Source organism: Triturus cristatus, chromosome 5_2, assembly GCF_964204655.1.
Source record: "Triturus cristatus chromosome 5_2, aTriCri1.1, whole genome shotgun sequence".
Taxonomy (NCBI): domain Eukaryota; kingdom Metazoa; phylum Chordata; class Amphibia; order Caudata; family Salamandridae; genus Triturus; species Triturus cristatus.
This window is the reverse complement of record NC_140588.1, coordinates 598771750-598785144: the sequence shown is the minus strand read 5'-3', so window position 1 is coordinate 598785144 and position 13395 is coordinate 598771750. Positions and strand designations below refer to the sequence as shown.

At 47.3% G+C, this 13395-nt stretch overlaps 1 protein-coding gene across 2 annotated transcripts in view; it reads left to right on the top strand.

The window, feature by feature from the left end:
- Window positions 1-10946, top strand: part of LOC146829046 (nuclear pore glycoprotein p62-like) — a 223180-nt gene extending 212234 nt beyond the window's left edge. For both annotated transcript variants that reach the window (XM_085607672.1, XM_085607671.1), the window contains one exon: window positions 10701-10946. In XM_085607672.1, the coding sequence (XP_085463798.1) occupies window positions 10701-10792 (92 nt within the window). In that variant the 3' untranslated portion in view covers window positions 10793-10946. The remainder of the gene's footprint in view (window positions 1-10700) is intronic.
- The last annotated feature ends 2449 nt before the right edge of the window (window positions 10947-13395 follow it).

The window sequence follows — 13395 nt, the reverse complement described above, 5'->3', positions numbered from 1 at the left end:
CTTGGTGGTCCAAACCTCATCTTCTAAAGGCTTGTTCCCTACTGCTCCCCCAGATAGAGAATCCAAGAAGCTGGACTGCCTTGGGAAGATGCTGTTTTCTTCCGCTAGCTTAGGGCTGCGGACGGTGAACACCGCATGCCTCTTGAGCCATTATACCCATACAGTGTGTGACACAGTCGCAAGTGCTGCCACAGTGTCCGGATTAGGCCTGGGTCATGCTCACTCGCGCAGTTGCTGAGGGTAGAGACGCAGTTAAGTTCACCATTTGGTGTGGGCTGAAAACCGCCAACTCTCTGGGTAGAACGATTTCCACATCGGTAGCCGTGAGGCGCTACGCCTGGTTGAGGACATCTGGTTTTTCTGGGGATGTCCAATCTACCCTTTTGGACGTGCCCGGTGATGGCCATCGCCTGTTTGGTGACAAGGCGGACTCAGCGCTCAAGTGCTTCAAGGATTCTAGGGCTACGGCCAGATCCTTGGGCCTCGCAGCAACCTCTCACCCCATGCAGGCTGCTTTCGTCCCTTTTGTGGCTACAGAAGGAGTGCCCCACCACGTTCCATCCAATCGAGACACAGGGCCATGCAAGCTACCCAGTCTATGCGTGGCTGTGGACGTGGGACCCAGCCACGTGGGTCTGGGGTACAGCGGGTGGGCCAGTCCACCCATACCCCCGCAGCAGCCTCCAAACCTTCCTAGTCTGACCGTTCAGGGCCACCAGAGGCCAGTGGGTGGCAGGAATCACCATCAACTTCCCCACTGGTAACACATCACGTCGGACAGGTGGGTTTTATAGACAGTCCGAAGGGGCTACTCCCTCCCCTTCGAGACTACCCCTCCCTCCATGCCAGCAGCACTCCATCGCATGTCGTAGGATCACTTGGCCCTTCTTCACCAGGAAATTACGGCTCTCTTGGCCAAGGGAGCTTTTGAACCAGTCCCTTTTCCAGAAGTAGGTCGTGGTTGCTACCCCACTACTTTCTGGTACCCAAGAAGGACAAAGGCCTCCGTCCTATCTTAAACCTCAGGGCCGTCAACTGCTTCCTCCAGAAGGAGAAGCTCAAAATGTTAACATTGGCCCAGGTCTTGTCTGCCATCGACCCTGGAGACTGCATGGCTGCGTTGGACTTGCAGGATGCTTATTTTCGCATCTTCGTCGTACCAGCCCACAGGCGTTACCTACGGTTCACAGTAGGCCACGAGCATTTTCAGTTTACCTTGCTCCCCTTTGCCTCACCAGCATCCCTCGGGTGTTCACAAAAGTGATGGCGGTGGTCGCAGCTCATCTGTGCAGAGCAGGGGTTCCCGTCTTCCCCTATCTCGACCACTGACTGTTGAAGGCGGGCTCGCCCCAGGCTGTCGTCTCCCACCTCCAGACCACGGTGAACCTCCTGCATTCGCTGGGGATCACAATCAACATGCCGAAGTCACACCTGATTCCCTCTCAAAAGCTCCTTTTCATGGAGCAGTTCTGAATAAAGTGCAGTTTCGGGCCTATCCTCCCGAGCAGCAAGTCCGGGATATTATGGCTATGGTACTGATTTTTCAGCCTCTATCCCAGATTTCGGTGAGAATGACCCTGAGGCTGCTGGGCCTCACGGCCTCCTGCATCCTGCTTGTTGATCACGCCAGATGGCATAGGCGGGCTCTGCAGTGGGACCTGAAGTTCCAGTGGGCGCAGCATCTGGGGAATCTTTCCGATTTCGTCCAGATCTCGGAAGGAACTGCACGCCAGTTGCAGTGCTGGCTCACGAACCAGGATTAGGTCAACGGCAGATCCCTCCCCCTTCCCCAATCAGAGTTCACCGTGGTGACAGATGCGTCACTCCCGGGATGGGTCGGCCACATGGGAGAGTCGTAGATCAGAGGCCTCTGGTCTCCGGTGGAGTCTAGGCTCCATATTAACCTTTTGTAGCTTTGGGCGATCCATCTCGCACCAAAGGCATTCCTTCCTTCTGTCAAAGGAAGGATAGTGCAGGTGTTCACGGACAACACCACCACCATGTGGTACTGCAACAAACAGGGCGGGGTGGGGTCGGGGACCCAATGTCAAGAGGACCTTTCCTTTTGGACATGGCTGGAACATCAGAGTTGTAGATCCCTGGTGGTTCAACACCTGGCAGGTTCCCTGAATGCCAGGGTGGACGAACTCAGCCGCCGGTGCATGATGGATTACGAATGGCGTCTTAACTCAGAGGTGGTGCAAGGTCTCTTTCAGCAGTTGGGAGAGCCTTGGTTAGATCTATTCGCCACCAAAGAGAACGCACAATGTCAGCAGTTCTGCGTGTTGGAGTTGCCAAGGCGGTACTCGCTCGGTGATGCCTTTCATTGGGAGTGGAAATGCAGCATCCTGTACGCCTTTCCGCCTGTACCACTTCTACCCAGAGTGCTGAAGAAAATCAAACACGACTGGGCCCAAGTCCTTCTTGTGGCTCCGGAATGGGCACAAAGAGTCTGGTACCCCGAGCTCTTGAGCATGGCCATCAATCCTCCGAACAGACTGCCTCTTCGGGAGTATCTTCTGTCACAGCCGCAGCAGGGGACAGTCCTCCCGCCAAACCTCTCCAGCCTCCACCTCCTGTGTGGAGATTGAGCGGCGACAGTTGACCGCTTATGACCTTCCTCCTGAAGTCTGTAATGTCATCTTGCCAGCCAGGCATGCCTCCATTAAATTGGTATATCCCTGTAGATTGAACATATTTGTGGCATGGTGCCCAGCAAAGGCTGTGGATCCCCTTTCTGCCCCTCTTTCAGAGGTTCTCTTCCTCATTCTCTCTTTGGTCCAGCAGGGCTCTGCTCTGGGCACCCTTAAAGGCTATCTTTCAGCCTTCCTTTGCCATCCTGAATAGTCTTCTCTTTTCAAGTCCCCTATTGTAAACAGATTTCTGAACAGCATTACTCATCTCTTTCCTCCTCCTTTCGTAATGCACCAGTGGGACTTGAAACTTGTACTTACTTATCTTATGTGTGCTCTCTTTTGAGCCACTACATAAATGTCTTCTTGCATTAAAGACTGCTTTCCTGCTTGCCATCACCTCTGCATCAGGGTGAGTGAGCTTCAGGCTCTGTCTTCCAAGCCTCCTTATCTTACTCTTCATCTGGAAAAAGTGTCCCTCGCACTAGGCCCTCTTTTCTGCCCTAAGTGGTTACCTCTTTCCACATAGGTCAGACCATCACATTGCCCACCTTCTTCTCGCCTCCGCACCCTTCCAAAGAGGAGGTGAGACTGCACTGTCTGGACCCAAAACGTGTGCTGTTCTTCCACCCTGACCGCAATAAAAAATTCCGAATAGACGATTAACGCTTTGTGGGTTATGCGTGTGCCAAGAAAGGTAGGGGCGTGCACAAACATACCATCTCTCGATGGGTTGTCCTATGCATCAAGATCTGTTATTCTTTGGCAAAAAAGGAACTTCCAGTAGGACTGCGCGCTTATTCTACCAGGGCGATGGCAGCCACTAATGCTTTGGGATGTTGAGTTCTGCTGGTTGACATCTGCCAAGCAGCCACGTGGGCATCCCTGCACATGTTGATTAAACATTACTGCCAGGACAGCCAAGTCCGGAGAGACAGCTTCTTTGGCCGTTCTGTTCTCCAGGACTTTCTGGTATGAACTTAGTTTGCAGACTCACCACCGGGTTGGTATTGCTGGGGTATCTATTCCAAGGTAAGTAATCTATAACTACAGTCTCTTTCAGATGAACAAGTTACTTACCTTCCGTAATAATGTATCTGTAAGAGACGTATGTAGTTATAGATTCCTTACCATCCCACCCACCCTCCCCTTTCTGCGAACTGACTTCTAGGGCTAGGGACTCCCTTCTAGTGCCATAGTTATGTGCACCAGTGGTCCTTGTCTTGCATTGCTTAGCGCTTCTGGCATGGAAAGTCATGTCAGAACGGACGTCAGTGCGCAGGGGTGACATCTAAGTAGACATTGCGATGTCATCCAGGCGGCCACGCCGCGAAGGACGCAGGTTTGACCGACACGCAGGGGAACTGCTACGAAAAGAATTCTCCGGATCCAGTCTGATGCCTGGGGGTAATTCTAAGGTAAGGAATCTATAACTACATATGTCTCTTACAGATACATCGTTACTGAAGGTAAGTAACTTGTTCCTTAGTGCATAAACACGGAAATCAAAGCTCCATGACCGCCCTTTCTGAATTTAGAATTTTTTCCTAGTGTCTGATATAGTGAAAGACTGTACCTTCTTACTGGATTTACATACTTTACAGTTGAAACATGGTACAAAACCAGGTATGTGTATCCGGTTAATTGTATTACGAGTTTTGGTAACCCATGTTTCTGTACAGCATGTCCTTCAGATTCTGACTTCTGAAAGTTATGCTAGGTTTCATAGGCACATACTTGAAAATATTATGAAGTACACAGCAATATTTGTTCAAAATACCCCTTGTGTTGTTAACCTGTTTACTGCAAGTAGTAATGAATCGAACTTGTTCACTTTCTTCTGGTACCTTTCTCTGAGCCACCAGAACGTTTTCTCTCTTAATCCCATCTACCTTTTTTTGCAGCTGTGCAAGTGTTAGACTTGGCATCTTTGGCGTGGTTACCCCTAACTTTTTGCCTCTTCCGCCTGTATTTTTTTGACACTGTGCTGGAATACGTTTTGCTGGTTTTAGACATTGCGGGCACTTTGCCACTGCTGATCAGTGCCAAAGTGCGAGTGCTCCCTGGAAAAATTGTGTTGTAATTGGATATCCATGATTGGTATATTTGTGTTGCCCGTAGGTCCCTAGTAAAGTGCACTGCTTGTGCCAGGGCTGGTAACTCAAATGCTAGTAGTGGGCTCGCAGCACTGATTGTCCCTCCCACGCGAGTAGCGCTGAAACAATAACTCAGGCCGGCCATCGCCGTGCCTGCGCTCAGTTCGTTAACTGCACCGTCGACCTGGCCGGTGTCCACACCTGCCAGGCCTTACCCTTTCCTTCTCATACATGTTAGCCTTCCCTATAGTAGGCCCGAGGTACCCCCTGGGCAGGGTGCAGTGTATGTAAAAGGCAGGACATGTACTAGTGTGGGTGATATGTCCTGGAGTGAAATACCGCCAAATTAGTCTTTCACTATTGTGGGACTATCTTGCCCGATAGGACAGAATGGGGAACGTCTGCGTATCATGGTTACATGCCTATCTTCCCATAGGAGCGAAATAACAGAATGGAAGTCTGGTACCCCTGAACTCAGAATTTGATAACGCATCATTTAGGACAGATGGTTTTTGGATTCTGTGTTTGAGAATGGCACTTTTAGAAAGTGTCCGTTCTCGTGTTCAACCTTTCTGTGTGCCTCTGCCTATTTATGAATTGGCCGTTTGGGTTGTGAGTGACAGGGTCTTGTGAGGTGTGCATGATCCCTGGGAGGGCAGGATGAGTCAGTGCTAGGCTGAATAGGCCGATCGACACTTAGTGGTGGGAGGAATAGCACCTGGACCTGAATAGGGCTGTGCCTACCTTCCATAAAGCTGGCTCCACCTCCTGTGGTGCGTCTGAAGACCCTGGCCCACAGTCACAAAGGAAGATGTGACCTGGCCGAAGGCTTCCCGAACTGGTTCGAACTGGGTCCAGGACCCCTCACACATTGAGAACAAACACTTTTGGCGTATAAATACTACAGCCAAAACCCCTGAACTTTAGACGCCTTCATGATCGAGAGGAATCCCCGCCGAAGATTAGCTGAATAGACTCAGGAGAAGACTGCCCTTGCTCTGTGTCCAGGGTTGGCCTGCACTTTGCTGTTTCCACTGAGGAGAGGACAATATGACTTTGCTGTGTGCTGTGTCCCCCTACTTGAAGACGGACTTTGCTGAGTGCTGTGTCCCTCTGAAGGAATAAGTCTTTAAGGGCCTGAGTAGAGCTGGCCTCCTGTTTCCGAAGTCCCAGGAACAAAAGGACTTCGCCGCCAGCCTCCGGGAACTTCCTTGCTGGGAGTTCCAGTCGTTAGGAGGGCCCGAAACTGAGTGTGAGGCCTTTCTACTATCGGGAGCTGTGCAAGTGCAAGAGAAGAATTTGTTTCTGATCCATAAGAACCGCCGACGTCGCAACTTCGCCTGGAGACGACATCATTCTTCGCCGACGCCGTGCACCATCATCGACCTCCCTGTCCGAGGTACTGTTGTTCTGGAGTCTGGGTGACTCCGTACCTGCTGCTGCGATCCTCACAGGCAGTGTTGTACTTTGGACTTTGCTGTGTCCTGACGCTGAGATAGTCCTGTGGGTGCTATCTGATTTCTACAACTTACTTTTCATATTTGCAACGATCTATCTAAAGACATTTCATCGAGTAATCTTATATGTGGAACATTTAGTCGTTTTGGTCTTGTTTGCGTTTAGTAAAGATAATTTATTTTTCTAAACCAGTGTGGAGTCCGTTTGTGGTGTTATCACTGTATTACTGTGAGTGTTGGTACAAATGCTTTACGCATTGCCTTTGAAAATAAGCCTGTCTGCTCGAGCCAGGCTACCAAGGGGGTGAGCAGGGGTTATCGACAAGCGTGTATCCCCCTTACCCTGACTAGAAGCAAGGGTCCCTATTTGGTCTAAGGTACCTGCCTCAGCCAACTAGAGACCTCCATTTCTAACAGCGTGTTTTGTTTAATCTATGCATTATCACAGTTTTCTCTTCTTCAAAAGCTATATCATCTTCGGTTGGCTCAGAGGAAGGTCCCTTAGGAAAGTTAACAAGTTTGATTCATTACTACTTACAGTAAACAGGCTAACCACATAAGGTGTATTTTAGAACATACACATGCGACACAGGGATGGAAGCCCTCATGTACCCGCTCACAGAACCACTGAGACACTCTCACAGACCAATTCAAATCCAAAGGTTACAGGGTTCGTTATATTTAGGAAATAATATTTAAATAACCGTACAGATTCACTGGGAAAAAACAAATGTTACAGGAATGTTATAGTTGGCAAATGGAATTTTTTTTTTTAACCAAGAAATTCACTGAATAGTTTGGCTTAGATTTCAATAGTACAAAACCAGTGAAATTCAGCAGTTATAGTTACCTGAGCTAACTAAATTGTACGCCCCCACAATGCACTGCTTAGGACCTCACATATTACATCACTGATGAAATGATGACATCTCAAATGACATCACGGAAGACATCTCATGACATCACGGATTACATTATTCACAGAATCACTCACACACCCCTCACACCTTTATACAACCGCTTATACACTGACTCACATAACCACTCGCATACCCATTCACAGACCCATACAAGTTCTCACACGACAACTCATTCATCCATAGAGCCATTCACACATCCACTCACTCATACAGCCACTCATTCACTCGCATAGCTACTCATTCAACCAGTCACTCACCAATACATCTACTCACACACTCATTCACCTATATACCCACCCTTACAGCCTCTCAACACAGCCACTCATTCAACCATACAAGGATTACACACTCACTCACACACCCACATAACCACTTACACACCCATTCCCACATCCATACAAGCACTCCCATATCCACTCACTCACCCATACAGCTATTCACACACACTCGTCCAATACAGCCACTCACACACCAACTCACTTAATCAAACAGCTACTCACTTAATCAACCAGCCACTCACTTACCCACACACCTACTTACACATCCATTCCTTCATTCATACAGCCACCCACTCACTCACCCGTACAGTTCACTCACACACCCATCCAAACAGCCACTCACCCATCCAGCCACTGACACACCCATCCTACCACTCCCACACAGCTACTCAAGTGACCACTCATTTACCCACATAGCTACTCAAACCACTACCACTCAAACATCCACAAAACTACTCACACACCCATGCAACCACTCAGACACCCAATCACACACCCACAGAGCTGGTCAGAAACCCACTCACCCCTACAGCCACTCATGCACGCACTCACTCACTGATGGTCACTCAGAGTTTAGTATATATGTTTAACACTCATAAATGTTTAGAACATCCAATCACTGGATGATGTCAACAGTGATGTATCTGACCATGTCATGTGTGATGTAATATGTAAGGTCATAAGTAGTGCATTGTAGGGGCTTACGTTATTGTTATCTCATGTAACTGACTGCTGAATTTTACTAGTTTTGTATGAGTGAAATCTGAGCCCAACTATAATGTCCCTGTAACCTTTGTTTTTTTGTTCAGTGAATCTCTAAGGTTTTTTAATGTTAAGTAAGATGCCCATCGCAATGCACAGTAAGGAGGGGGGGGGGATTGAGCACAGGGCTTGACCTTTCATTGTGCTGCCCCACCCAAGCTTGCTGCTCCTGTCCCTCCTCCTGCTTGCCATGTATTGTCCTAGCCCATGGCGCACTGCTCCCTCATTACAACTGTGTGTGGCTGTTGTTCTGCCCTCCCCACCTTCCCTAAACAGTGAACCTGCCCTTTGTTACCCAATTCTATGCCCCACATTGCCCTCCATTCTGCCTGCCCTAGTTTCATGCCCATATCGCCTCCCTCCTGCCCTCCATGGTCCATTTTGCTGACACTCCCTTCTGCCCTTAATGCTTTGTTGTGCTGCTTTTGTTCCTCCTGTATGCACTGCGTAGTCTGTCGTGAAACCCCTTACCCTGCCCTCTTTTGTCTGTGTCCAGCCCCAAACCCTCCCTTCTGTCTTCCATGGTCCTTTGTGCAAGCCCATGTCCCCTCCTTCTTGCCCACGATGGCCGTTGTGCTGCCCCTAACCCTCCAGCTTGCCATGCATGGTCTTCTGTGCTGCCACAGCCCTTCCCACCTGCCCTGTGTTGTCAGCTTGCTCCATCTGACCACCTCCCACCTGTTGTCTGTGTGTATGCCATTACAGTCTCGATGTTGCTCTCCATTGTGTGTTGTGCTTCCAGTGCACATCCCGCCTACCCTCCATGATCGGCTTACTTCTCCTGCCGCCTGCCCTCCGCTTTCCATGTGCAGACCGCTGTCTCCTCCCTCCTGCGTTGTCTGGTCCTCTGTCGTTTCCCTGACCCCTCCTGTCTGCCCTTCATGGTCTGTTATCTGATAGGGTCAGTTTGCTGCCCTTGCCCCTGTCCCTCTGCTGTCTCTTGTCCATGTGGATGGACCTGTCCCCTCCGTTTTTACTTTACATGGTCTGTTGTGCTGCACTGCCTTCCCGCTTGCCCTGTGTGGTATATTTTGCTGCTGCAACCCCTGATGCTTGCCCTGTAAGGTTATTTTGGTGCCCCTGCCCATCTACCTCCTGCCCTCTCTAATCCAAGTCCATGTCCCCATCCAATGTACCTTCCTTGCCAAAATTTGGAACTAGGTAAGAGGGAGATTTTTGGGGGGAGAAAAACCCGGGGAATTGATTTTCCCCATTGACTTACATTGTGACAGAGGAAACTTTAGTCGGGGGACATATAAAATAAAGCTCTTTGTGCTTAAAAACATCGGTAGTCTCCTGCCTGGATCGGGTCAGTTGGCATGTATGGTTGTACTGCCACTGGCTCTTCCTTCTGCCCTCAATGCTCTTTTATATAGCCACAGCCGTTCCTGCATGTACTGTATGGTTGGTTCACATGCCTTAACCAGGCATATGCATGGTTAAGGCAGTGCACGGTCTAGATTCATGGCTGGGCGGGTACAGGAAGAGGATAGATCTGGAGATGGAAGGAGCTGGCAAGTGGGTCTGCGGGTAAGTTTTTTTGGGGGGGTTTAGGAGTGGGGGTAGTTTTTAGGGCTCTGGACGGTTGGTGTTATTTTCAGGGCTCTCTTCGGGGGTCATGGTTGTTTTTAAGGCTTGAGTCAGGGTTGTTTCTAGGGCTCGGGGGGGGGGGGGGTCGGAGTTGTTCTTAGGGCTGGGGGGTTGAGGTTGTTTCTAGGGCTCAGGGGGAGTTGGGGTTGTTTTTAGGGCTCGGGAGGAGTTGGAGTTGTTTTTAGGGCTGGAGGGGGGTAGGGATTGTTTATCGAGCTCAGGGTAGGGGGCAACGTTAAGACGCGTTAGTAGTTCGGGTAGCGTTGTAGAGGCACAAATAGCTTAGCCATGCACCTCTGTCAAACAAAATCTGCCTTTTGCCCTAGTATTTTGGCATGTAGTCAGATTGTGTCCTGCTGATGTGAGCAGACGACTTTCTCTTCACCTAGATCACACACTGGATTGTTTTGACATGTACAGTATAAAAGGGCCAAATTTGTCAATAGAAATTCCCATGTTTCAACCTAAAGAGTTAGGCATAGAAATGCGATTTACTTCTGTTGTGATTTCATAACCTGTCCAGCACTGTGCATGGATTAAAAGATATTTCTATCCCACATGAGGTGCAGCTACCTGTGCGGCATCCCTGCAGTAGATCTGAACTGCTGTTGGGGGACAGGAGGTGGGCCCGTCACTGATTTCCGTGCATCCCTCAGAATATGGAATTCGATGCAATTTGTCTGCATATTGTGTCGAAGGATGATGCGTGTTCACAATGTAGTTTACTCACACACATAGAGCACAGTTTAGATTATTTTTGCACATTTGTTCACGTGCAAAATGTTTGGGAAAATATTTTCTCAGTCCTCCCTTTAAATCCTATTTATAAGATTTGCATTGATTGCCATATTACTGTTATTAGTTTTTGTCTTTTTGACTAGTAAACAAAAAGATAAAATGAAACACCGATTTTATTTTATTTATTTTCCCTCTATAAACTGCTATTTATGTTTCTATCCTACAGCACTGTTGCAGAGAAAGGTGGAGGAAGTAACAAAAGTCTGCGATAACAGGCGCAAAGACCAGGAGCGCAGCTTTCGAATTGCATTTGATTAGTTCTTATTACCTCTCTTTTGAAGTTATGTTTAATAATTCATGGCAAAACATTTTGGGAAAAATCCCAAAAAGATTCATTCAGTTTAAGTGTAGCCACTTGTTTCTTTTGTGTTTTTTTTTGTTTTGCAATAATAAAGTGTTTTTTTGCATTCAAGATGTTTCTTTTTGCTTGCATTTCACATGAACCAGTGTACTGTGCACATTGATGTTTTTATACGTCCAACACAATTCAGGGCTTCTTGCTTTTGTACCCTTTTAATTTGCCAACATAGTATATGAAGAATTAGGAGCAAAAAGTGTAACACAAAGAGGAATCTTCAGAACACACTTTACACAGTTCGTTTTATTGCCTTGTATGACCCATTTGAATTATACTTTTAAAATAGTTACTAGTCTGGAGAAATGTTTTAAGCAGTTTTCACGTTTTCTAGAAATGATACTCTTGTCAGCTAAGCCGCTTTTAAATTATACTCTGAATACTTTGAATCAGGAACCTCTTACCATTTACATGAGGAGAGCTACTTCTGGTCAAGGAAAATCATCCTGAGCTACTAAAAATTGTATTGAATTCATCACTATTAAAATAGTCCTTTAGGCATTCGTTACTATCGTGACTGCCCCGTGTACTTTACCAGTAGTATCTATGACTGACTACTCCAATATTAATGCCAAGAACAGCTTTATTAATATTAAAACTCTTCTAACTAACAGCCCTAGCAACAAGTGCATATGCGCAAAAAGGGCATAACCACAGCAAACACCTCTCAACTCAGCATAAATTTGCATTCAAATATCAGCTTTTAACATTTTTGGGACATGCAACCATTTTGTCTTTAAACGTCGGTGAATCAGATTCTAGAAACCCACTTCTGTGTTTACTACTTTTCATCTGGGTAAACAAATTTTCCCCACATAAAAACTTTCTGGAAAAAAACAAAAACTAATTTGACCCTCAAATACCAGTTTTCAATTTTAGTAAATAAGTGGTTGAAGAATCAGCTTGTATTTTTCATCAAATGCTTATTTTTTACAAAACATCTCACATGGACATATTGGGCGAAAGGTAACTTAGACTTTTGAGTAAATTAACACTGTTGTGTTAGTTTAATACTTTTCAGTATTAACAAATTCAGAGGGCACACAGTGTAAGTTACTACTAAAAAAAAGAATTTCAGAAGTTTAAATTGAAAAATACATCCAACGTAAAACACGTTGTCAGTGTGTATTAATAATTATAAAAGTGATGTATAGATGGTGCAGTTCCAATGGTTGGTCATGTCTAGTGCTGGACTGTTGTTTTTTTTTTTTTAGTAGTAGTAACTTTATTTGGAGTTTATGAATACCAAAAAAGTAGTGCATTTACTGAAAAGTGTTAGTTACCTTTTGTAACTCAGGCCTATTCTCCAGTGGCTGTTTATTGCTTTGGGCAAAGGGGGTGCACCCGCCCAATTTTCTTCAGAATCAGCATGTGGATTTTATAATTACTATTGTAATATTAGACTCCGAATTTAAAAAAATTGTTCTGCCTGGTGTGCTTTCAATATATGATGCTTGTACCAGTGTGGGTCCAAAAGCCGGGCACTTTTCACGGAAATATGCGCTAAGTGTACATGTGCCAACCTCTACAGTAATGTTGGATTAAACCAGGGCTTACAGTGTTCCAGCCCTGGTTTGCCGATCTTCAGGCTCTCATTGGAACACCCATTATGACCCACTGGTGGGCAGAAGGGGAAAACGGTAATCCTGCTAAGGTTTGGTGTTTCCACTGTAACAAGATGGGACAACAACATCTAGATCTTGCCTGTCCCAACAAACCAGTCCCTAGTCCCCCTCCAGCTAACCTTGGAATGGCAAATCTCCCGATGGGTTCAATGGTGTGCCCTGAGCATACCAGAGTGCACATAGAAGCTACCCTAGTCTCCATGGGTGGGGTAGATGTGGCAACCCTAGCTATCTTGCCCCCTAACTTGACAAAGTACATAGAGTACCGCCTAGTGAATGGAACCCAGATAGAAGGCCTGAGGGATACAGGTGCCAGTATCGCGATGGTGAGAGATGCACTGGTTTCCTCAGAGCAGTACCTGACTAGAAAAATCTATCCAGTCATCAATGCTGACAGTGTCACTACTAACCATGCCGCGGCCATGGTGATAGACTAGGTGGTAAGGTGGGGGGATGGTTACTGGTCTGAAAGAGGTAGTGGTCTCTCCAAAGCTACCAGCCGCCTGTCTGCTTGGAAACGAGCTGGAAATCTCAGCATGGGTTGAGGTAGAGAGGAGTGCACATGCAGCAATGCTAAACATCCCTCAAATAGTGTGTGTGAAAACAAGAGCACAATGCCTAGCAAAGGGTGAAAAGGGAGAGTTAGATCTTGAAATGATAGCCCTAGAGTGAACGGAACCCCTGTAACTTGAACCTTACAAGGTGGAGCTCCTGGGCCCTCTAGGGAACAGATGTGCCTTGGGCAGCAGGTCTGCCCCCCTCTTAAAGCCCTGAGGCAGCAAGCTGCTGCACAGGAGCACACGGATGTCATTGGCTCCCACAGGGTCTATTGGGAGGAGGGACTCCTGTACACTGAGGCCAGAGACCCCAAACCTGGTGCC